Source organism: Neoarius graeffei, chromosome 21 (assembly GCF_027579695.1).
Source record: "Neoarius graeffei isolate fNeoGra1 chromosome 21, fNeoGra1.pri, whole genome shotgun sequence".
Taxonomy (NCBI): domain Eukaryota; kingdom Metazoa; phylum Chordata; class Actinopteri; order Siluriformes; family Ariidae; genus Neoarius; species Neoarius graeffei.
The window spans coordinates 8,049,976-8,077,328 of record NC_083589.1 but is presented as its reverse complement, the minus strand read 5'-3'; the positions used below and the strand labels follow the sequence as shown (position 1 = coordinate 8,077,328).

Here is a 27,353-nt window from a genome sequence, read left to right as displayed (position 1 = left end):
CAGTATCGCCTCAGAGCAATCCTGTCCCCATAAACTGGTATATAGCGTGCAAGGTAGGCATCTTCTATTTCTTTGATAAGCGATGAGTCAATCTGTGAAGAAACATTAAAAAATATAAGCTAACTTTAAATGAACTGCCAGTTAATTTGTACCTGAGTATCGGTATACTGTCATATACTAGGACTGAACAATTCATAGAAATTTAATTGAAATCGCAATATGAACCTCTGCAATTCTCTTAGCATCTGAGAGTAAACATGGTGATTCTGCAGTGATGTCCTGGCCAACCTCATCCTCTCCTCCCCTCTCCTCCTACACCTCATCCTCTGCTTCTTAACCTCACCCCTCCCCCTCTGGTTTTCTCCTTCTCCTGTCTTTTTCTACCTCTTCCTCTCCTCCTCCTCCTCTCCTGTTCCATAACAGAGATGGTCTGATCTAAAATCATATTTGACATATATGACAGTTTATGGGGGCGGCACTGTGGTGCAGTTGGTTAGCACTGTTGCCTCACAACAACAAGGTCTGGGTTCGAGCCCCGTGGCCGGCGAGGGCCTTTCTGTGTGGAGTTTGCATGTTCTCCCCGTGTCTGCGTGGGTTTCCTCCGGATGCTCCGGTTTCCCCGACAGTCCAAAGGCATGCAGGTTAGGTTAACTGGTGGCTCTAAATTGACCGTAGGTGTGAATGTGAGTATGAATGGTTGTTTGTCTCTGTCTCAGCCCTGCAATGACCTGGGGACTTGTCCAGGGTGTACTCTATCTTTCACCCATAGTCAGCTGGGATAGGCTCAGGATAAGGCTCAGTAGGACAGGATAAGCGGCTAAAGATAATGGATGGATGGATGGACAGTTTACAGGGATATGTCTAGTACAGATGTATCATACATATACTTCAATAATTTAATAATTTAATCAAATAATTCAATTTAATTTTACAAATCGTACTACATTTGGAATATCAGTCAAAATAATTGCAATTAGATACATTTTTGTTTAAATTGTGCAGCCCTATTATATACCAAACAACTGCAGTCATGACTTTTCCACACTTTTTTTCAACATTTCACAACTTTTACCAGCAAGAAATATTTAGCCACAGTAAGACACAATTAAGTTGTAAAACTACACAGTCCTGGATTATTAAGTTCTTCATTGTGTCAATACTTGTAGGCTATAGAAGCCCTTGTAATCGTACAGGAGAATTTCAGATGTTCAATAAAGCCAACAACTTCACCTCTTCTTAAAGGCTGCAACGAGTAATACACAGGCTTTTAGTCCACAGACTTTGTCAGCTCATAATTCAAATTTGTCCTAAGAACTTGTTGATGGCTAATAACGTTAATAACGCAAATATCTGGGTTCTTGCCATGAAAAGTGGAATTAACCTTACCTTGTCTTGTTGCATTCGGTCAGTGTTTTCCTCTGCAGCACCTCGCTTTCGAAGAAAATCCCAGAAACCATTGTCATGCGACGTTTGCTCTGCCATTTCCTCGGTTTCCTGGAAATAAATATGTTTTGTTGCTTCATCAACAATCGTCAGTCTCCTTGTTAGCGACGCTACCTGTATGCTAGCTTAACAACAATAACAACAACAACAACTCAATTATGCATGTCAGCCATGTCAGCTTTTCTGTTGCCACGGTCACGATGTCACATGGCAAAACGTAACAAACCCACAGTCGTAAATAAACCAAGTGTTTTATTTACTCATAGACATATGTATATGAATTTACCTCTTTGTGGATGTGCAGTTAGTGGTTCTGAGTGAAGCAGTGGCCAATGTGGCACCTTTCATTTTCTCATAATTATGAGATAAGGTGTCTAATTTTTTTTTTTTTTTCCAGTGAATGCAATGCGCTTCCGGACCTTCCTGCAAAGTTTTGCCAAAAACTGCAATATATTCAGAACTCTGCAGCTACATTTCTAACTCATACTAAACACTCTTTCTTTCTTTTCTTTTTTTTTGTAAAGCAAACTTGGGAAAGTGAAAGGAATTAAAAAATACATTAATAATAATAATAGTTGATTAGTTAGAAATGTTCAACACACTGTATTTAACAACTGACATCTCTTCGTCTCCTTCCTGCTGAGGGTTTTATTTATTTCTCTTATAAAAATGTATCTTTGCAGCTGAAATGTTGAATGTTCTGTATATTAGATGAAGAAAAGCTACATTTTAGTGTCTGAACATTCTTGTTGTAAGCTTCTGGAAAAACTGTTTTAAACTCCTCAGGTTGGGAAAAATCATAAAGTGTCCATGTAGAAGGTGAATTATGTTTGCTTTGTACGTTTAAGTCGTTATATCGAGGTCCAAGTGGACCAGCCCTGTTTGACTCTGCAAATATGATATCTGATGAATTTGCACAAGTTTTCAGGATGAAATTAAATTAATTAATCTGTAGTTTAAGTAATTAAAACTGGTGACCATGAACACTGTGTAAAATAATTTAAATGAGGAATATATACATTTTCCAGTTGAACAAATTATTTATATTTTGCAGACTGAAAAGTAGCATCATAGGAAGTCAGAAAAATGCAGTGTGGAAAGAAATCACTGCTGGGGTCAAGAGCATTTCCATCAACAATCAAAGTACAGCTGATGGTTCAATATTTATCTTCTACATCCATGATATATAGCGCCGACATTTTGTCCTCCATAAAGTAGTCTAATATAATCGCTTATATCAGAAATCTTTACATCTCAGGGAAGAAAAAAGCAAACTGGCCACCAAAAAGAACATGCTTGTGGAGATTTTTGTTGTTCTTTAAAAACATATCCTCATTTTCATGAAGTTTCAGTTTAATCAGAGCCAGGCATCAGTGGTGTTCAGCCTTCAGCTCGACAAACCGGCCTGGAGGCCCAGAGAGCCAGGAAACCCTGAGCTGAGAGACAGACAGAGAGAGAGAAAAAGTAAGTGTCCTCCGCTCCCTGTGCTGCCACACCATCAACCTGGATGCTTTGGGAGACAAAAGCAAATTAATAACCACTTGTCCCTCTCCATAAAAAAATCCCTGCACTCCTCACAACCCCTCTCACAACTTACAGATGTGTCAAGGTCTTCGAACAGAGCCAGATGTGCTATTATTGAGATTTAATGACTGGTAAAGCTCTTGTTTAAATATGTGACTCAATAATCCTGTAACCTGTCAAACAGCAAATTGGTGAACCGAACCATTGCTTTTAATTATGGGACCAATAGCAAGTAGGCTATCTCAGAATGAAAGAGAAAATAATCTGAAGCCAAAACAACTGTTCATCCTGTTCACTGCAATAAAATAATTGTGTTCGGGACATACGACACATAGGTCTAGTCAATCACAGACTTTAGAAAATATATCATTTGTGTGTTGATGCAGTTGCATGAGAAAAGAACCTGAATGCAAAACCAAAGACACTCGTGTAGAATGTAGATCATGATCACCGAAAACTTCTGTGAGACTGAGCGAATATAAAGGACAATGTGTTGGTAAAACAGGACTTAACAGTTGGTGTGAGGTTCAAGATATGGTTCATGAAAAAGTCATTTGATGAGAGAGAGAGAGAGAGAGAGAGAGAGAGAGAGAGAGCAGTGAGGTGTCAGTGAGATTTGCATGAACAGGACGGAATCGTTTCATTTCTCCCAGAATAGAGCAGAAACTTCACCAGATGTTCAACTTCCTTCAGTCAAACTCACTGAAGCACAAAACACAGCACTGAATCTACAGCTAATCACACTCTCTCATCACACTGATCATCACTATTAACTCCAATAAAAGAACAGACAACGTCCAAAATTCAGCTTTATTTCAGCACAAACTACAGGAAGAGCAACAGGACAGTGAAGAGAGGAAAGACAGAAATGTCAGCATTGTGTAGAATTGAAACTCTATTGTAGATGGATCATAAGCAGCTCCATGTTAAACTCTATCTTGGATCCACTAGCCTTCACACTGACTCTTTCTGAACGTGACTGGATGATTGATGTTGTTATGGGAGACCGTGCAGCGGAACTCCTCCCCCTTTTCCCAGAGGTCTTTGCTGAGGGTCAGGGTGCTGCTGCGGCTGTAACGGCCGTTCTTCTCTACTTCTGCGCTGCTCAGAACCCCGTTCTTCACCTCTGAGCCGTCCACTGTCCAGCTCACCAGCGCCCCCTGTGGAGAGTAGCCAGACAGCAGGCAGAGCAGCGAGGCCGATCCCTCAGACAGCTGCAGAGGGGACGGAGGGAGCAGAGACACGGAGGGAGACACTGTGGAACCCGCTGGAGAGGAGAAACACACAAACACATCATAGACACCTCATTCACACACAATTAGAAATGAGGATGAAATATTTCTGCAACTTTGTGGAACTGACTGATCTTACAGAGGAATTAAGTCGAATAAAGTCTGACTTCATGACTGAGTTTCATTCACTACTTTATTATGTGACATCAGTTTCAGTGCAGCAACAAAACAAACATGTTCCACTCTGTAATTTATCTGGGAAAATAATTTTACAACAAGTTTTATTACTTTATAGTTCAAACCTTCAGCACATTTAACTGCAGCAAATACAAATGTAGCTGATGACAGAAAAATTCATCGTTTAACACAAACACACACAGCAGCTTTCATCTGGATTTTACATCAGCACACAGTCACTATATTTATTAAATGTTTATTATAGAGTAACTGCAGAGTTATTGCATGTTGAATATTTAGCAAGTGTGTAATTATTTCAAATTTAGCATCAATAATTGTGCATTTATTGAATGTTAAAAACATTGATATGGGATCTGTTCTGATACTGAAATGTATTCCTCATCAGAGCATAATAACACACAATAAAAACAATTACGTAATTATAAACATCAACAATCTGTTCAGGTCAAGTTTATTTATACTGAATTCCGTAAAGTCCGAAATTAATTTCTTGGTAAAAGAAGAAAACACACTTACTGTTCACGATGAGTTTGGAGCCTCCACCAAAAGTCAACCACAGTGATACATTCTAATGAAACCGTCGTACAAAAACCTCCATCACACTGCAGTACACACACACACACACACACACACACACACACACACACACACACTTTGCATTATCAGTCCATGCTTCAGTGCTCTGCGAGTGTTTATAGCCCTGTGACTTTAACACTTCATGACTGAGAGCTGCTGCTCAGCAACTTCACCCACAGCAACCATGACTTTGATCAGCGTCTTCATCTGCACACTGGCCCTCTGGACTCAAGGTGAGAGTTTAACATCAACTCACAGCCTCACACACTTCATTTCATACGAATTCTACACCACTTTAGAGCTTACAAACACAATCTATGTTTCTCTTCAGGATCCAGAGGTCAGGTGACTGTGACTGAGACCCCGTCCACACGTAGCCGGGTATCTGCTAAATCGAAGATATTTTTCTACGTTTTGGCCTGTCATCCACATGAAAACACATCAAAAACGAATATTTAAAAAAACTCCGGGCAAAGTGAAGATTTTTGAAAACTCCGTGTATGCCTTTTCGTGTAGACAGAGATAACCGGAGTTTTGCGTTTTAGAACGTCACAATCTGCGCCAAAAAAATGACAACAAATCTGCCCTGACGTCAAACGTGCGATCTTTGTTTACTGCAGAATCCAGATTAAGCATGGACTTAAGCTAGCCGCACACTACGGCGATCCACGCGGTACCGAACCGACCCATTTCAGAGCCGACTCCCGACAGGGCACGCACATATCCCCCGACTGTTTACGAGTGCAGTCGCGATTGAAGCGACACGTGACAACTTAATAGCTTTGTGATTGGCTATTGGATATAGTTACTGTTAAATCCAACACTTGAAGATGCTACAGGCTGAATTACAAATGACACAACATGGAATATGTAGCGCACTATCTGGGCTGCATGAGCTATTATTCCCAACCTTAAATAGTGCACTTATATAGGGGAGTTAAAGCGATTTGGAATTCAGCCACACAACTTGAGCAGAGTGGCTTTCCAGCCCACTGTGTCTATGGATAAAGCTTCAGTCTATGGAATTACAGTATATACCTGCATTAGGTGCTACCAACACGTATTTCTCGTGCTAGAAATTGTGATTAATGATGTCACGTGTTATATGCGAAAGATATGATTGGCTATTGCTAGCGACTCTCGCCGATCAGTCTGGCTCCCGATTAGTTTTTCGAATCGGCTGTGAGATGAGTCGGTACCATCGAAAACTAGTCTTTACGCCTGACTCGCGACTTCAGTTGGCTCGGTACGCTGAAAATCGGCGTAGTGTGCGGCTAGCTAAAGAGTAATGGATCAGAGTAGTGCCTTGAAAGTGTTAATTATTGTGCAGGTGCTATTTACATGTTTAATTTTAGAAGCCCAACTACTGCTCCAAGAGCACAGGCGATGTGATTAGGGGGTAGGATTTGGGGAAATAATGCCATCTACAGGTTTGGAATGCTTATGAATGTGATTGAAAACGCAGATGTTCGGTTATGTGTGGAAGGGATTTTTTTCGAAGACGAGGTGGTGTGGATAAAACATTTTTATAAACGGAGGGGGGGAAAATGTTCGGTTTTAAAAATACCCGGCTACGTGTGTACATGGCATCAGACTCCTTCAGTGCAAACTGTTGCTCCAGGAAACACAGTCACCATCAACTGTAGAATCAGTAGCAGAGTGTATGGTGGTAACGATCTCGCCTGGTACCTGCAGAAACCTGGAGAAGCTCCTAAACTCCTGATCTATGGTGCTACTTACTTACAGTCAGGGACTCCAGCTCGTTTCAGCGGCAGTGGATCGAATACTGACTTCACTCTGACCATCAGTGGAGTCCAGACTGAAGATGCAGGAGATTACTACTGTCAGAGTCATCATAGTGGTGTAGTGTTCACACAGTGTTAGAGCGTCGTACAAAAACCTGGGTCAGTGAGAGTGCACAGAGAAGCACTGCTGCAGCTGGGAGCGACTGCAGGTGCTGAGGGGGAGGATGTGATACAGCACAATGACACACACTGTGGACGAGAGAAAACACACCACACTAACTCACTAATACACACACATCTGTGAGAGGAGTCCACCTTTCTCAGCTGTGGACAAGACAAACAAAGTCCTGATCATTCTGATTCACTGCTTACTAATTATCTTTATCCCATTTTACACAGTTAAGTATTTATTATAGTTATAATTTGTTGCACATATTATTTACCATTATACATGATTATCAAGTTAATATTTTATGATAATAACTTTAATATTCTATATATAGAGCCATATTATAGATCTGAGGCTGACATATAAAATATAAACGACATTTTTTTTTCTTCTGATCATAATACATCACAGTTGAAATGTATTTCAGATTCAAGTCATAAAACACAAAGAAAGACAGGGAGCGACCTGAGAAAACAGACAGAGAAGAAAAGTGCAGTGAGCAGAATGATGCTAAAACATATGTTCCTGAAATTCCAGGCATCTCTCCTTAAATTACATGAAACTGGGACGATGGGTGGCAGAAAATTTCATATTTTCCAAACTGTCCCACTTTAGCAATAGATTTCACTCACTTTCTTTCCTTCCAGGTCACTAGAGGCGTCACGAGGGACATTTTGTAGGTCAGTGTGTGTAAACACGGTGTCAAACACATTGGAAAGAGAAAGTGAGACATATTGACACTTTACACAACATGTCAAAGGCAACATACTGAACAGAACTCGAGTTCGTCAGTGGAAAAAACCCAAATGAAGACATTCTGATATGGATTCGTTCCCACTGTTCACAAACACAGACATCATGAATCACCTGCAAACTTGGCAAGAACCTGATGACGACTTCCATTTAAACATGAAGGCTCCCCCTGGCTACACCTACCGATCAAATCCCAGATTAAAAGGAAGAGGGGTGGCTTGGCTGAGTTTTATCAGTCTGATTGAAAAGTTAAAGAACTTTCACTATTCCATGAAACATCTTTTGAATATTTTGCTCTGAAGGTTGTCTCCTCCCCTCCTGTGCTGTTGTTATTCATCTATCACCATCCTAAAGCTGCTGTGAGCTTCTTATCACACTTTAATGAACTCCTTACAATCATCTCATCCCTTTGTCCTGCCATAATTGCACTTGGTGACTTTAACCTTCATCCTACCAAGTGGGGTCCATCTGGACCCCGCATAGACCCCGAAGCCGTTTGTTTTCAGGATAATGGCTGGCTGATGAAATTATTGGCTGGCTAGCTGACTCAGCCAAAACCTTAATGGCTGCTGCAGCCACCAAAATGTTTATGGCTACAAATGGCTGATACTGTTTCTTCACACCTATGGTCTACGTTCAATTGATTATAAGATGCAGTGTACTGGTTACACAGATACATAGGCTATTTCCACAACACAGTTTGGTTAAAAAACTGATTGTACTACAACAAATGGTGTATTTATGATAGCATTTATTGATTATAAGTTATTTATTTATTACATTTATTTATTATAAGTACTTAGATGTATTATTATTATCTCTCTCTCACACACACACACACACACACACGGGTCATTTAACATGAAATCATATGAATTATGAGATATTAAAATATAGTAGGCCCTAGTAGACTTTATTCTGTGCAGTGTACGGCGACGGATTCGCTCTAAATTATCTCCGAACGCCAAGTTCACTAATGTTCTGTCTGCCTTGCCTACCAGGCAAACAGAGCGGTCAGTATTTTAAGTTCGTTTCTTAGACAAGGATATTTTTTAAGCTTGTTACCTCGTTAACAGTTTCGGCGAGAATCTCCCGCCTTCTTCAGAAACAGTCACCAGATGTCGAGTGGTGATGTGCCTTATCAGCTGATGTTGCGTTACGGAGGCGTGAACGTCCCGCCCAATTTGACAGGTAGTTCACGCCTCCTGCTGTCAGGTCGCTCCTCCAGGACGGCACTCCAGGTGTGCGACAGTGCATACGCTCCCTCGTCCCGGTTCATCGTCCTCTGCGCCCGCTTACGCATCTCCACTGCCTCTAAAATCCAACGCTGGAATCTATTTTCTTCAGCGCGAATGACTCTGGCCTCTTCCCAATTCATTATGTGATTTTGCCGTTTGCAGTGGTCTGAAATGGCCGATTTTAGGTTTTCTTGGTTTGCTTTTTCTTTTTCGGATCTTGTGAGTCTTCTTGTTGTTTCTTTTTCACATTCTATTTGGTGTTCTTTCCTTCGAGTATGGAAGCATCTGCCCGTTTCACCAATATAGACTTTATTACATGAACGGCAAGGGATTTCATAGATGACGTTGCATTTATTGTCCAGTTGTATTTTGTCTTTGGGGTGAACTAGCAGCTGTCGGAGGTTCTTGTATGGTTTGACCGGGGTGTTGATGTGGTATTTCCTCATGGATCGTTGGATGCGTTCTGTGACTCCTTTTATGTACGGTAGTGTGACAAAGCCCCGGTTTGTTTTTTTGGTGTTTTTTCTTGTTTGTTTATTTTCTTTTATTTGTGTCTGTAATTTCCCTTTCCGAATTGCCCACGGTCCTGGAGGAGCGACCTGACAGCAGGAGGCGTGAACTACCTGTCAAATTGGGTGGGACGTTCACGCCTCGGTAACGCAACATCAGCTGATAAGGCACGTCACCACTCGACATCTGGTGACTGTTTCTGAAGAAGGCGGGAGATTCTCGCCGAAACTGTTAACGAGGTAACAAGCTTAAAAAATATCCTTGTCTAAGAAACGAACTTAAAATATTTGTAATAGTTAGACATAATGAACATCCACTATGTATTAAAAATAAGAGTGGTCAGTATATTGCTAGCTGTGGTCAGACTGCAAAGTATGAATCATGAAAGAGTGTCTCTGAGGGAGTCCCGCTTAATTAATGGACGTCACTGTGTGGCATATATCCGGGCGAACGGATCAAACAAATGCGGGGAATAAAAAGCAAATTACCACAGGTCCCCTGGTCTCTTACTTCATTGTAAATATAAATCTAGCAAGATTGTAGTTCAATGCTAACAATAAGCTAATCTGGATTGTTCGAGGAAGGCATCTAGCTATCTACTCTCACTAGCAATGACCAGTGAAGGACTGGCAGCTATCTTACTATGATGAAAGTAGAGTGGTGGAGTACTTTTTTTTATCAATCTCGAAGTATGTGAAACAAACAAACAAACAAACAAAAAAAATACCTTTACACTTTCCCTCAGCAGCGGCAAAGAATGCAGCCATCTCGTCGATATCGGAGTCGACTGATGCTCTGGGTGGGTTCCCGGGTTCCCCAGTGTATCGTGGTAACGGTGTGAGGGGCGGGAAGCCAGACAGGTAGTCACAACGGCAAGCTTGTGGTGGCTCTCTGTGCTGTGATATCAGTTCTAAATCTCTACAGTGTATGCCTATATGTCTCTATTGTGTTACTACTAGTGTGTACAGTTGATCATGTTTGTGTCACTTTTCTTGTAGCTCATGATGTGGATAAACCCATTATTTGATGTACACAGTTCTTAGTGGCTCAGCCAAATTTTATTAGATAGCGGCTCAAATTGGCTTACAAAATTATTGGCTGGCGGCGGCTCAAATTCTAAATGGCGGTTTTAGCGGCGCCTGGCGGCGGCTTCGGGGTCTAACCCCGCACCTATATGTTTGTTTGCCATTTTAAAAATATGTGACATGCTGCCTCACCGTTTCATGAATTTGTCAGAATTTATGTCTTAATTAAAACACTAAAGCACTGGAAGATCAGCTTTTTGCATTGTGAAGGTATAATTAATTTGTTACTGGGGTCCAACCGGACCCCAGAGTAAAGTTTATCTGTCTTTCATTTTATAATTGAATAGCACACTGAAAGTTAACTTCTTTTATTTCTTTTATGTTCCATAATGAAACTACCAAGGCATTCCTTCTTGGGGTCCGTGTGGACCCCCCTGCTGCAATAAGCACAGGCTGCAAAACAAAAGCCCTAAATTATTTTACAATTACTTTTTTGTTTTAAATTCTGTAAGAAAAGACCTAAGTTGTAATCCAGAATGTTTTACAGCTGCATGAGCTGCAAAAATCATGTATATAATGCCAATTTTTTTTTGTGGCGCTATAATTTGCTACATGTATGCTAGTTATTGCAATATTATTGCAATGTTATTGCATTTATAATACATCATTGATATTCAGCCATAGTGGATTTTGTTCTTCAATAAAGTTATGTCTGTTTGCTGCATTGAATTGGTTCTTACTGCATTGATTTCAAGGTATTCCCTCCTGGGGTCCATACGGACCCCGCCTGGTAGTTTGTGTATGTAAAATTGGCTGGTAGGATGAAGGTTAAGTGTGTTCTTTATGCCTTGGGCCCTTTAGTGTATTGCTGTTATTAATACAAGATGTTCTGAACAAAACCTATCTGGTGATTTTGTCTTTATAAGCTTTAATTTTCAAGAAAAGTATTGGGGTCCAAACGGACCCCACATGGTAAGATTAAGGTGTAAAATAGCATGGTAGGATGAGGGTTAAAATCCATGTTGGCACTTGGTCCTCCTGCACATCCGAGTTCTTCTCAGTGTTAGAGTGTTTTAATATGATACAGCATGATCGCTTTCCAACTCACATTTATGGTCAAATTCTTGATTTGATCTCTTCTACTGTTTTGAGTGATATCTCCGTCTCTCATTCAGTTTTTGGTCTCTCTCATCATAAATGTATTTAACGCAGCTTTCAGCTTGCCTCGACTCCTCCTTTGGAGAAAATCTCTGCCACCTTTTGTAATCTTAGGTCTGTCGATTCCAATCTACTTGCTTCTTCTCTTCAGTCCTCATCCCTATCTGACTTACAGAAACTCTCCTCCACTGGCTTCCTTTTTAATGTCATGATTTCTGTATTGTTCAATGATCGAACCCCTTTAAAGAATACGCATGTTCTCGCCACCCTGCTCTTAGGGATGGGAATCGAGAACTGGTTCTTGTAGAGAACTGGTTCCCAGTAGTTCAGTTCCTTGGAATTGTTAGTCTGCTTGCCTAATGATTCCCTTATCGGTTCCATTGATGTGAGGACACATTATGATGATGTCATACATATGCGCCATATTTGGTTCAGAAGAATCCAACATGGCATCGATGCAGAAGTGCTCTAAAGCATGGTTATATTTCACTAGGAAAGATGACAGTAGGGCCACTTGCAACACGTGCAAAGCTTCAATTACAATAAATGTAATAAAATGGTCCATGCGCCACTCCTTCTGGCGTGAAAATCTCTGTGACTTTGGCGTAGAAATCCTCCTTGTCTTTTTTTAGTTTTAAAAGTCTCTCAGTCTCAATGGCGATGATTGCCAGGGATGAAAGACGTCCTTGGCCGGTGCGATTACGACTGTACGTTTTGAGTCTTTTCAGAGCAGAGAATGACCTTTCCACAGACACTGTTGTAGCCGGTATAATGAGGGCCAGTTGAAGTAACTTGGACTGGCTGTGACAATGTCAGGATTCAAACTCAGCCGTCCATTCTTTATCACGTCCCGTTTTCCTTGAAAGTCCAACTTTGAGAAACCTTTCAGTTGAGCTATTACATCCTCCATTGTTGCAGTCAATTGGAACAAGCCAACAACAGTCCAAATTAAACTTTACGTGACCACCAAACAAGAATAACTGAGCTCACGTACGCCCTCTATGCTGCGGCAGAGCTACTGCCTGCCTCGCCTCATGTCTTTTCAGTGCGGCTTTATGTCAAATTGTTAACACTAAATAAGTGATACACATACGTAGAAAACATTACATATTATAAGGAAAGTGAGGACATATTATACACATGTCTAGAATGTATAAAAACATTGGTAGCATACACAGAGTCAGCAAAAGGCACGCGCTCAACCCAGTTAACAAGGGATTGCGCAATCTGATGTGAGGCACGGCTTGGTGCCCCCTCACATCGCTGCATATTCGCTGCAATTGAATAGGAAATAGGCAAATACGGTGATTTTGATCGCAAAAATGATTGAAATTATTTGAATCATACAGAAATGGCATATATAGCACAGATGATTGGACAAATCTTTATTGTTATCATGATTTACATTCATTACATCTCATGATGGCTGGATGATGACCGGTGAAGCCCTGCCGCACCTGCCGCCCCTGACCGCACATCAGTGGTTTATACTAATCTCATCATGTCATGTGTGTGTGTGTGTGTGTGTGTGTGAGTTCCATATGGAACTCTCTGTTTTTGATGATGGAGAGGTTCTGTGAGCAGTTTTCTGCCATCCAAGCTGCAGCTATAGACGCAAGGCTAAGAAAGCCCATGGAGAAGGAGAAATGTGTCAGATAACGGAATCCAAGGACACATGTCCGCCCGGGGGCATTTTGAGTTATTGAGAGATTCAGAAAGTACAGTTTCTAAGCTTTCCAATGATGCCTTCCGTGTGGAGATCTGACAATATTTGAAGAATGTGTGGCCTTTTGAAAGTGTATACTTCTTAAAACAGGAAAGGGAGAAAATCGCCCTCAAAGTTTTCCATCTCAGCTACTCTGGGTGTAGGGCGGGCACAGAATGGTGCTCATTTGCATGATATTAAGGAAAGCCCTACCCCCTACTAGCTAGCATGATACTACTTTCATGTAAACAAAGATCACCACATCAATTTTCCTTCCATGCAAAGTATGCCCAACACAATTATGAAGTACAAAAATAAGTCCTAAAGTATACTTTAACGTTTTGTGGTTGAAAAATTACTCACACCATAAGAAAGAAAGATAGCACGATGATGACACAACTAACACAATGATATTTCATGTAAAGACTCGGTCACAACCGGCCGTACGTGCTCCTACGGCCGGTCTACATGCAAAAAAACGCAAAAAACGTACGGAGGGCGCGCATGAAACGCACGAGAGCGCGCGTGTGACGTGCTGATTTTTGAGCCGCAGACCGGCCACAGAGGTTCGTTGTCATGTCAAACAAACTCTACGGGCGCTTACGTTTTTTTCAGGTTGCAAGACAAACTTACGGCCAACGTGCGTCTTTCTCCGTGAACAAAAAAAAAAAACCCAGCGATTTGGGAAACGCCAAAAATCGCACGGCCAAAAAATCGTACGTCCGGTTGTGACCTAGGCTTAACCAAACCACAACACTCTCCGTTACATGCAAAAATAACCACACAGCCTTAGATTAATAAACTTACCCCGTCAGAAAGAGAAACGTCGCCTTGCACACATCAGTGCCTCCGATGGAATAATGTAGTCCTAGAACGGTCCGTGTATCATCCAATCATTCAAGCATTCCATTCAATCTGGAAAACGAGGTTGCGGTTTTTTTTTGCTAGAAATGGTTATCTCCGATGTAAATACCGTGTGTCTGTTTGCTTCGCAGTGTTTGAGCTCCTCTGTGCTCTGTTTAGCTTCCTCATTCCATAGTGAAATCACACGCCTGTATGCAGCTTAAGTAGCCACGAGCTCAGCTCGGATCATACAGCTGATTCGTGAAAAAAAAAAAAGACTTGAATCATCATGTGAATTGCCCATATGGAGTTTGTGCTGCTGATGCGGAAGCATTACACATCTACACTTGCAGTCTATCGCGAAAAAAGTCCGACCTGTGGCCAGATACTGCCCATCATTCAGAAGCTGCACAAACATTACACAGTGCAGGCAGATGACTCTGCATTCACCAGGGGCATCAAGGAAACATTTGGAATGATCTTCCTAAACGTTACAAGAATGACGACATCCAAGTATTCCTGGAGGAAGCAACTGTATTAGACCCCAGATTTAAATCCAGAATGGATGGGGATGAAATCTGGGACAGGATCAGGGCAGCAGCAGTGGCAGCAAACACACAAGCATCAGCATCAGAAGAGCTGTCAGAGCTGGGAGAGACAGAGGCAGGCAGAAGAAGATGAAAAAAGAATATGTCTATACGCCACCCATAAAGCAGCAAAAAAGACAGCCCTAGAAGAACTTTTTGCAGAAGAGGACAGTGAGCTTCTGTCCTTGCAGCAGCAGCCCCCTGTCTCCCTGCCCAGAGAGTAGATCAAGAAGTTCAACTATAGAGAAGCCTTCCTCCCATTCCAACCAAGGACAGCCCCACTCTCTGGTGGTGGATGAAGAGGGACACATTGCCAATGTTATCAGCTTTAGCTGAGAAGTATCTCTGTGTCCAAGCATCCTCTACCCCATCTGAGAGGGCGTTCTCCACAGCTGGAGATACCTTCAGTCAAGAAAGATCTCGTATCCTTCCTGAGAAGGCAAGCATGCAAATTTTTCTGCACAAAAAAATTGTTAATTTGCCACTCAGGGCCAAATGGAACCAGCAGAGACGATGCAGAAGTCATGTTAATAATGACCACACACACACACATACACACGCACGCACACACACGCACACACACACACACACACACTCTGTCATGCTAATTTTTCTGCACAAAAATTGTTATTGTAAATACTTATTTTTTCATGCCAGTTTTAATTTTATTCTAATTTTGATATACTTTACATTAAAGACTGAAAATAAACAAACCCGTTTCTACTATATTTTATTTCCTAACCCAATGAGAATTGATAAGAAAATCGATAAGGAATCGAATCGATAAGTGATATCGATAATGGAATCAGAATTGCTAAATTCTTATCAATTTCCATCCCTACCTGCTCTTGTCCTTGATTTGTGCCTAAGCTTGGAGTAATGAAGGCAATGAAGTGTCTTGAGCACCTTTATAAGAAAGCTGGCTTTACTGTCCACTTATTACTCTACACTGAACATTTCCACAAGTATCGGGATGCCCTAAATCCTGCTCACTCCAACTACTCCTCCTCCATCCTAAATGGTACCAAGTCAAGGCCAAGGACACTCTTCAAACCTGTTCACAACTCCTCCACTCTCCTGTATGAGGATGATCTAATACAGCTAAGCAATGTTCAGCATTTTTACATTATTTTGATACCAAAATTGACCAAATCTATCTCTGTTTTCCTTCTACATCCCATTCATTCTCACCCACTGATGTTCCTTCTCTGCCTACAAAACTCATTGACTTCACACCTGTTGACTCTCTTTCTGTCACTGAACTCATCAATAAGTCTAATCCATCCTCCTGTCTGCTTGACCCCAGCCCAACCTTGCAACTTAAGACATGTTCATCAAGATGTAATACTCCTCTTGCCGTAGTGATAAATACATGTCTCTCTTCTGGCTCTGCCGCTCCTGTCCTCAAAACTGCTGCAGTAACCCCTGTCCTTAAGACCCTGAGTTGGAGCCAACATTTCTTTCCAGTTATAGACCCATCTAAAATCTTCCCTGTCTCACAAAAGTCATGGAAGGAGTGGTAGATATGCACTCCATCCATTTCTTTATTAAAAGGCACTCTATTAGCCCTTTCAGTCTGGTTTCTGTAGACATCAGAGCTCTGAGACAGCTCTTCTCCACGTTGTTAATTAATACCACTGGTCTCCTGATAGTGATTCTCTCAAAATTTTCCTCCTCCTTGACTTAAGGGCTGCTTTTGACACTATTAACAATGATGTACTCATTTCCTCATAGCCCTTCAGTGGTTCAGGTCATATCTAACAAACAGACAACAGTTTATCAGACTCGATTCAAACAAGTCCACCACCTCTTCTGTTCAGTTTGGGGTCCCTCAGGGATCAATCCTTGGACCCTTTCTCTTTGAAATTTACATCCTACCCCTGGTCATATTATTGGTAGCCATGACTAAATGTCACTGCTATGCAGATGATATTCATCTCTATCTCAGTACAGACTCACTCACAGACTCCGCTCCCAGTACACTAACTGACTGTATCTCAGATTTAAAGCTTTTGTTGCAGGAAAACTTTCTCAAGTTAAACATTGAGAAATCTGAAGTTCTGCTGGTTGGCCCCAAATCCCTACTCTCTGAATCATCCAACTTTTCTCTTAAGATAGTAGTGTGCATTTTAAGCCAGCTCAAGTTGTCAGAAGTAGTATTGGAGTAGTATTTGATCCATCACTCACTTTTGATCTTCATTTTAAGTCACTCACCAAACTTGCATTCATTCACCTTCATAACATTGCTCATATTTGGCCCCTTCTGACAAATAAGAATACAAAACTCTGCTTCATACTTTGATTATGTCTGGTCTAGATTAATGTAATTCCCACTTCAAATGCCTTCATGGAAAATCTTTACAAAAGCTTCACTATATTCAGAACTCTGCAGCTACATTTCTAACTCATACTAAACGCTCCACTCACATCACCCCATTCTCTCTCAGCTACACTGGCTACCGGTTCTGTCCCATAGCAAATTTAAAATCTTGCTTATCTCTTTCAAAGCCCTGCATAATCTTGCTCCTATATACCTTAGGGAACTACTGACCCCCTACACTCCCTCTCGCTCACTAAGGTCTTCTAGCAACAACCTACTTTCTGTCCCACACACCAGACTTTCCACCATGGGGGGCAGGACCTTCAGTGCCACGACCCCCAAACTCTGGAACGCTCTTCCTCTATCTCTCCATGATTGCTCTTCTTTCTCTACTTTCAAATCTCAGCTGAAGACTTGTCTCTTCCATCAACAGTTCTCTTCATCTCTTACAGCTTTTTTTTTTTGTCTGTAAAGCAATCTTGGGATAGTGAAAGGCATTACCAATTATTATTATTATTATTATTATTATTATTATTATTATTATGAGTTGGTTGGTTAGAAATGTTCAACACACTGTTCTGAACAATTGACATCTCTTTGTCTCCTTACTGCTGAGGGTTTTATTTATTTCTCTTATAAAAATGTATCTTTGCAGCTGAAATGTTGAATGTTCTGTATATTAGATGAAGAAAAGCTACATTTTAGTGTCTGAACATTCTTGTTGTAAGCTTCTGGAAAAACTGTTTTAAACTCCTCAGGTTGGGAAAAATCATAAAGTGTCCATGTAGAAGGTGAATTATGTTTGCTTTGTACGTTTAAGTCGTTATATCGAGGTCCAAGTGGACCAGCCCTGTTTGACTCTGCAAATATGATATCTGATGAATTTGCACAAGTATTTCATGATGAAGGGCGGCACGGTGGTGTAGTGGTTAGCGCTGTCGCCTCACAGCAAGAAGGTCCTGGGTTCAAGCCCCGGGGCCGGCGAGGGCCTTTCTGTGTGGAGTTTGCATGTTCTCCCCGTGTCCGCGTGGGTTTCCTCCGGGTGCTCCGGTTTCCCCCACAGTCCAAAGACATGCAGGTTAGGTTAACTGGTGACTCTAAATTGACCGTAGGTGTGAATGTGAGTGTGAATGGTTGTCTGTGTCTATGTGTCAGCCCTGTGATGACCTGGCGACTTGTCCAGGGTGTACCCCGCCTTTCGCCCGTAGTCAGCTGGGATAGGCTCCAGCTTGCCTGCGACCCTGTAGAAGGATAAAGCGGCTAGAGATAATGAGATGAGATGAGATTTCATGATGAAATTTTCCAATTGAACAAATTATGTATATTTTGCAGACTGAAAAGTAGCATCATAGGAAGTCAGAAAAATGCAGTATGGAAAGAAATCAGTGCTACATTGAACGGCATTTTGTATTTTTTGTCAACAGTCAAACTCCAGCTGATGTTTCAATATTTAACTAATACAGCTGTGATATGTATAGCCTATATATTGTCATGTAGCCTAAGATAATAGTATATATCATAAATCTTTAGGTGATGAAAAAAAGGGTCAGATCTCAAACTCACTACCAATAATTACATGGTTGTGTTCTTTCTTTCTTTCTTTCTTTCTTTCTTTCTTTCTTTCTTTCTTTTTTTCTTTCTTTCCTCATTTACCAATTGTAGCAAGTGTTCTACGTGGGTGGAGCACAGAAGCATGGCAGGCCAGTACTGAGTTCTCAATAACTTTTTTATTGACAGCTTTTCACCTTCTACACGTTTACTTATACATACACACACGCCACACACACGTGTTATGGTTGGGAGAGAGCCTGCCCTGCTCTCGCTCTCCTCCTTAAATAGGGCGCGGTCACTGGGGAAGACACACAAACACATTAATCAACCTCAGGTGCAGTGATTCTGCCACTTACCTTCCCTGACTCCGCCCTCCGGTCACAGACCGATGCTTGACCACGCCCCCACTGCCACACCAATGTTTCAGATTAATCAGAGACAGGCACCAGTGGTATTCAGCATTGAGCTAGACAAACTGGCCTGGAGCCCATGGTCGTCGTTAGGTCCATTTTATGGGCGTCGCCACCATTGAATGTGAAGGGGATGTGTCCCTTTCACATTTCATAATTCTTCGTTTGGACCCCCACACATTTAACATAAAATATTAGTTCACCCAGCGCTGTTTCTATTGCTTTGTGAAAGAATCCATTCCACTTGATTGATAAGAGAATACACATACCACTGAAAATCCACTCCGGGTTTTCCGGACGTTCCCTACAACAACTCACCGCGCGCGAGTGAATCTCAGCACGAGCAGAGACATGTTGGTGCAGCTGCTGGAAAGTGGAGGAGGTGACGTCAGCCCCATTGCCACCTCACAATGCCTAGCTTTTGCTAAAACCTTATTCTTTTGTTATTTGCCCTCAAAATTAACCCTAGGCCACGTTAAATTCATGTTCAACTAAACAATGAAATAAGCTTCGCCTAATGGGGTATTCTTGGTTGATGATGAATTGTTTGCAGTATTTGCTCCTCCCCAGACACAATGGACATAAGGACATTCTTTACAAAGAAGCGGAAAGTCAGTCAGAATTTCCCCACAGGACAGGGTTTTTTTGTCCCAATGGAAATGTTAGTGCAGTTAGCTGGCTAGTCAATGTTAGGAGATGTATCAGCTAGCTTAATGTTAGCTATCATTTAATTCAAACCCAGTAGGCCGACCTTACTGTAATGCCAAGAATGAGGTCAAGTCTGCTCTGATGATATTTATTGATTCCCTGTTGTGATTTGAAGAACTTGTTTTGTCTGGTCTTTGGCAGTTTTCTGGAAAGTAACATGGGAAATCAGTGTATGGGGAAGGAATAGTAGAGAGGAAAGCGATGGAGAGAGATGGATGTTATTCCAGGTGGATTGTGAAGGAAAGGGAGATAAAAGTTATGAAGTGGTAGAAATTGTGGTGGCACCAATATAAGAAGGAGTTCTATCTATAAATCTATTTGTTATACTAATCTGTAAATGTTACTGTACCACCATTGCACGTAGGTTGACAAAACTGCACTTGTTCATTGTGTGAAGTTCTCTTTTATGTGTCGTTGCTTGACCCAGTGTAATTTTGTGTTATGAAGACTGCATGATGCCATGTCATTTTTGTTATGAGTATCACTAAATCGGAAAAAAGTAAAATGCACCCACTGAAGTCACTGTTGGTGGTGAACAAAATGGCACCTGTTCATTGTGTGAAGTTATTTTTTATGTGTCACCGTTGCTTGACACTGTGTGATTTTGTGTTATGAAGTTTGCATGATGCCATGTCATGCCTGTTCATTGTGTGAAATTATGAATATTCTTATTTTTAAACAGACAGTTTAAACATACAGGCATGTTGTGTTACACCTAAAACTAAATAAAAAATGAAACACAAAATAAAAAGTAAAATGCACCCATAAAGTCATTGTTGGTGATAAACTGTGTCACAGTCATCTCATTATTTTAGGCGTAGCAGTGGGTTTAAAAACAGGCTGATGAATATATGGACTAGTTGAATGAGGACTTATTGTTGAGTCTCTAAAATAGTCATTGAATTAAGTGACTTTTGTAGGTAAAATGAGGTGTTTAACAACCTGTTAAAAATACACCAGAATGCAGGAAATGGCATCTAATTAATTAAAAATGTTCTGGGGGAGGACCCCCAGACCCCCCGCCAATGCGTCCCCCCCACATTAAACATGCTTCTGACACCCCTGGTCAGAAGTCACCATATCAGCACTGATGTGCAGGCTATCAAAAAAACACCAAATTAAAAAGAAAAAAAGACAACATGCACAGTAGGCTATCCACCTCCAGTTGAAAGATATAAGAGTGAAAATAAAGTAATCCCCATATTTATATGCCTTAATCAAGCTTGGATAAAAGCAAATGGCAAGCGATGGCCCACTCAGCTGCTCCCAGGGACGGACTGGGACCAAAAAACGGCCCTGGACTTTCCCCCCAAATAGGCCCACTATACTATAGTATACTATACTAGAGTGCTATAGTAAAGTGCTATAGTGGTATATTGTCTATCATAACAAAACCCATTTACAGATGAACAGATGAACAGGTTTTTGGGCTTTTGCTGGGGGTGGTAACTGAAAAACTGCTCCAGGCTGTAACTGTCTGAACTGGGGCGGCTGAAATATTGGGGCACTGATCCCTCATTCTGGCACTTTCCTGGACTCTCCCTGCCATCTTTTGAGCTGCCACTATCTTCAACCTCAATAAACAAACAATTGAAAAGATGAAGTTGGATGCTAATGCTATTGTTGATTATATCTAAACTATGCAATGGCATCTAGGAAAACCCTTCACACTGTGCACTGACATATGCTTGATTAACATTTGTTTAATAGTATTATTTGGAATGACAGCCTTTAAACCTGTACTTATACCTCAAAATTCTATTTTTAAAAACCAGCCAAAACTTTGGATAAACATAGCATTTGATACCACGGCTACAGACAAGAAGAATAAAACAGATTTGGAGGTTTTTCCTGAATCCCAATTACATTTTTAGCCTTTTAGGTCTATTCTGTGTCAGAATTAGCCTGCTTGACACATCTAATCTCATCTCATTATCTCTAGCCGCTTTATCCTTCTCCAGGGTCGCAGGCAAGCTGGAGCCTATCCCAGCTGACTACGGGCGAAAGGCGGGGTACACCCTGGACAAGTTGCCAGGTCATCACAGGGCCGCTTGACACATTTTATAGTTTTAATATTATGCTGATTTTTTGGTGGGTAAGCCTGACAAACAGATCTAAAATTAGGCTATTAATAAACTGCACAATGCAATGCTGCTGTGATTAGTTATGATACCATTCAACCAATCATCCTTCACACAACATTTGTAGCCTATTCCACAGACATTCCACCACGCACCACGAAAGAGAAGACAAAGATAAATAGTGCCAAAATGGAAAACACTTCTCCCCCTCAAACTTTTGGTTAATGATAGGCTAGAGCTTTGGTTCTCTTGAACGTAAAGAGCCTAATCTGCATGAATTATGCAGAGGTGAACATATGAAATCACGGCCATTTGTGCTTGCCTATCTATTTATAATTAGCTTGCTTGGAAGTTATGTGTTTGTTTTGACAGCAATAAACCACATATTTCTCATCATCACACCGCAAATCCAGTCAATAGGAGATTGGCTGACGATGAGAGGGGTCTATGAGTGGCCTTTACGTAACCTGTTTTATGCAATGGCTTTATGTTGTTGTCACTTACTGGTACCTCCTCCTCCGGTGAAATTCCCTCAGCTGCCTGCCCCTCATCATGACTATCATCATCAGCATGTGGTTGGTCAGGTTGGATGTCCACCTGGTTCTCAGTCTCGCTCGGTGATAACGTGACATGAACGTTACTGCTGCTGCTTGCAGTTGCACTGCTGCCAAAAAGCTCTGTGAGCTTTCTACATTTTGAAGCATCTTCTTCAAGTGACTTCACTTTCTTTTGTTTTAACTTTTCCCATCCACCTTTCTCCTTACATTTTCTGCTTGCCATCTTTCTGTTGACAGACACTAACATTACTCTTCTTTGTTGGCTTTTAGGCCTATGGAATAATGATTGACAGATAAATTATCGTCTTAGCGCCACCTGTTGTTAGTTGATAGACTGAAAATTTTGGTTATTGAACAGGGCCGACGGCCGTAGACCGGACAGCCGTTCTGGACTTTTCCAGAACGCACAGGTTGCCAGTCTGCTCCTGTCTGCTCCTGTCTGATCAACGCCTTTAGTGCACCTCTGTTTCTGTTGAATTAACCGTCTTGCATGGCATAAACTAGCCCCTTATTTCATATTCAGTTCTGGCCAACTTGACTTGTATTCCCTGTCTAGGCTTAGCCTATAGTCTAAACTAGTCTCATTGGATGTTAAAGATAGGCCAGCTTACATACAGTAGGCCTACACAACAAAATATCTAATGAATTAATGATTATTTTATAATTATTTAATTTAATGAGAACACTCATAGGCTACTGTAGGCCTCCTGTACATTGCCATGTCAGATAATCGGCCAATGCATTTATTTTGGTGGTAGGCTAACCCCATTCCCAACGTCATCTAGCACTCTTGGAAGATATGATATTAATTTAACTTCAGGGTTTCATCATGTTAATTTTGTTTTTGAACTCCTTGAAGGGTGAGGCAGGAGAGGCTGAGGAGGAAAATGAGCATCAGGCAAGTTCACGTCAGAGAGAGGAAGTGAATCCAGATCCAGAGGAGGTCGAGCAAATAGATCTAGAGAGAGAAGAAACTGAAACAGAGACAGAAGGTGAGCAAGGAGGCCAAGAGGAAGAAAAGGATCAAGAAGCTGCAGCATCTTCTCTTAGTGATTTAGGTGATAAAGACACAGGGCCCAGACAGGTAAAGCTGAATAGCTATCCACAAGACATCTTTGGTACACAGAAGAGGGCATTTCACCACAGCTGGTTTGCGAAGTACACATGGTTAGAGTATTCAGTCAACCTGAATGCTGCTTTCTGCTTCCCATGCAGAGTGTTTGGCAAAAACATCAAGCATGATGCTTTGGTCAGTTGTGGTTGCAGAAATTGGAAAAAAGCTTTGTCTGTCTTTAATAAGCATGACGTGACACGGTCCCATAAGGACAGTGTTGTTGCATGGAAAGGATATCAGGCAACTAGCCAACAGGGAGATGTTGTACAGATGATGGTGTCTGCAAATGCACATGAGATAGCAGAGAGAAGGGACGATCTGAAGCGCATTGTTGCAGTTACCTCAGTGTTAGGGGCTCAGGGACTACCCTTCCAAGTAAGACCTTAGTTTTTTTCTTTGTGTTTTAGCCCATCTCGTAAAGTAGCTCTAGCTAGCACTTAAATAATGAAAGCTGTTTTTGAAATAGGACAGAAATGGTGAGTAAATTTTCTTTCTAAACTTCACTATCAGTTTAAGCTTATTTATTTGTTTGATATCTGCTCTGAAAACTAATGCCGCTTTTCCACTACAAACGCGGCTGAGCCGTGCCGTGCCGAGTCGAGCTGAGTCGAGCTGAGCGGGGCTGTTGAAGTTGCATTTCGACTACAACCGCGCTGAACCGTGCTGGCTGGAAGTGGGTGGACACATTGGGTGGAGTTAGTGAAAGTGGGTGGACGTCACGTGATGTCGTTAAGCAGCGCAAACAGTGACATCAGTGACAGTGGCGGAACAAGTCAGAGCCGGGCCGGGGGCGGGGCAAATGACCGGGCCCTTTATTAAAGCTTATCATAACATCATTTTAGGCTACAAAATGTCCGCAACTGCGGTGTTTACCAATTTCAACACTACCGGGTGCAACTATATGTTATTTAGTACATCAAGTCCTTCAAACGAACATGTAACTCAGAAACAAAAAAACATTAGGCGACATACTGTACATGGCTCATAATAAAACATCAATAGCCTACTGCGCGCATTATTTGAAGGGCATACGACGAGCCTTGCACTCCGCGAACTCGTCCACGATGCTCTGTATGTCACTGATTCAGTGAGCTTTTAAGCGGTAGTCTCACGACCCGAATAGTAAACAATAAACATGGAGGACATGGTGTCGTTAGTGTTGCTGGTCTTGGTGCTGTGGCTTGTTGTCACCGACAACGTGGACAGATACTGGCAAGAGTGTATAGATGAGGCGAGGCGCATAAGGCTTCAGAAATTCTCGTAATTCGTAATTCTTCTCCTTCCGGGTTTACGGTGTTTACAGATCCCAGCGCGCTCGCGGGGCGTGTGTGGGCATGTGAGGACACGCCTCCTCACCAATCAGTGCACAGGGGAGTGTCTGCTCACGCCCCCAACCTCAGTCAGCACGGTTTGGCTCGCTTCAGCCCCACTCCAAAACGGTGCGAGTTTTAGGGGCTAAGCAGGGCTGAAACGAGCTGAGTCGTGCTGGTTTTTGGTAGTCGAAACGCGAGCCGTGTCGGGCTGAAGTGAGCTGAAGCGAGCTGAAGTGAGCTGAAAAAGGGTAGTGGAAAAGGGCCATAAGTGTCCCCCAAAGGGTTAAGGTATACTGTATTCTCATTTGGCAGAATAAATGTTTGAGAAACATTCATATTTTTCTGTACTGTCAGATTTCACTAGGATTTTGAACTAAGCTAGTTGTAACGAAACTAATTAAATAAAGCACCAGACCATTATGTTGTCTCCTGTTCAGTGCATCAGACTGAAATAAATAGCTTTATTTGGAATATAACCTAATTAATTTTTAACAAATGCACTGATGGAGATCTTTGCAAACATCTTTCTTCATAAACATAGCCCCAGCCTCTAATGAACTGATTTAGACTTATTTTGTTAATATAAAGAAGATATCCTGAAGACTTAGGAGAGAAATAGCAGGGTAGAAAAAGAAAGTGATCCAGATATCAGATTCTGATAAATGTTCTTCAAATAATGAATAATTGACGAAGCCTATGTAGGAGCAATAAAAAAAAAAAAAATTGGCGCGCACGCGCATTACTGAACACACTCCTGGGGCTAAGCCCCGCCCATCTCTCAATCCTAGTGACGTCCATGCTGGAGCCCCAGAGAGCCAGGAAACCATGAGCTGAGAGAGAGAGAGAGAGAATGTGTCCTCCACTCCCTGTGCTGCCACACCACCACCCTGGACGCTTTGGAAGACAAAAGCAAATTAAAAGCCACTTGTAACTCTCTATAAAAAAGAAAAATCTCTGCACTCCTGAAAAACTCTCTCACAACTTACAGATGTGTAGAGGTCTTCCAACAGAGCCAGATGTGCCATTGTCGGGATTTAATGACAAACAAAGCTCTTGTTTAAATATCTGAATAAGAATCAGATATTAGCACAGCCATTACTGTAACGCGGCTGTGACAAACCAGACACTCGCGGATTAAAAATAAACTCAAGGCTTTAATGAACACAGTGAGAGAAGACAATGTACAAAAGCCAGGCCAGGTCAATAATCACAAATCTAACACAGTAACGAGGGCGAGACAAATCATGGTCAGGAAACGGGCAATAGTCCAAGAACCGGGAATCAGAAAAACACAGGCAAGATAAACACAAGGCCTCGGCAAATCGGAGTCGAAAACAGGCGAGGATCGAGAAACCGGGAAGCGAGAGAGACGAGCAAACAAACACAAGGGCTCGGCGAAATGGGAAGAAACCAGAAGGCAAAAAGGGTCATAAACAGGAATGCAATCAGAAATAGAACCGCTCAGAAGGCTCACGAAAATGTGGAGGCAATACTGTGCAAAGAGTAAAACAAACAGAGGGGTATAAATACAGATATAGACAAAGAGGTGCAGGTGATGATAATTAGAACTCGGGGGAGCCACTCCTAGGAAGTGGCTCCGGGTTGGCTGATGGAGTGCACGCGGGAGTGACAGGTGTGTCAGGGGGATTGTGGGAAGTGGAGTCCTGAGTGTTAGGTGAGCCCGGGAGCGTGACAATTACACTGTAAATCAGTGAGCATTACCATTACTTTTAATCGCTTAATTTTAATTGCATGTAATTGTCTCACCAGTAGCAGGCTGCTAATATCAGAATGAAAGAGAAATTAATCTCATGCCAAAATACTGTTAATCATACTAACTGCAAATAATTTGAAAATTTATATTTTGGGCATATGACACATCGGCCTCGTCAATGTAGGCCTTTACAAAATATAACATTTGTGTGTTGATGCAGTTGCATTAGAATAGAACCTGAATGCATAAGCAAAGCCACGCGTGTAAACTGTAGACGATGATGAAACTGTACATGAATCTGTATTCGGGCAGTGGGCATGTGCCTTCCTAAACCACCATGCAATGGAGTAGTAAGGCATCTCCTTCCCTCTACTAGCCCAGGCTGGTGCCTTGAGCAAGCACTAGTAACCCCTCGCTCCCCCTGGTCAGGGTTAGACCGCAAGACTGGACTCGGCAGACTGTGTGGAGGAGACCACCTGATGGTTTAATGGGCAGAAAGGCGGAGCCAGCAAAGCATTTTTTTTTTTTTTTGAGCACAATCAGGGCACAGTGCAACACGTAGATCACTGTTGGCCAGCCACTGCATACTGACCTAGCTCCAAACCTTTTGATTCTGTCTTGCCCTCGAACCCAGTCAAGTTGGGAAGAGAGATTGACTCCCCTTCACTCTAATCCAAGTCACACACACAAAAGTCATTACTTCAAATTCAAATTCAAGTCCTGTGGTGAAGGGCAAATGGCGAAGCTCTAGCTGTGGAAGCACTGGAAGCTGTGGAAACACTGGAAGCTGTAGTCACGAACCTGCACACAGGCGGCCGAGGGCATAGGGTCTCTCTCTGCTGGAACAAAGCAGCAGTGGAGTTCAGCAGCCCCCTGGGT

General features: G+C 41.9%; 1 gene segment (V, D, J or C); it reads right to left on the bottom strand.

Moving 5' to 3' along the window:
- The window catches only part of LOC132869689 (immunoglobulin kappa constant-like), a 114,943-nt gene extending 89,158 nt beyond the window's left edge, over positions 1 to 25,785 (bottom strand). Inside the window, 1 exon segment of the C gene segment in view lies at positions 25,747 to 25,785. Coding sequence covers positions 25,747 to 25,785 — 39 coding nt within the window.
- Positions 25,786 to 27,353: the final 1,568 nt, after the last annotated feature.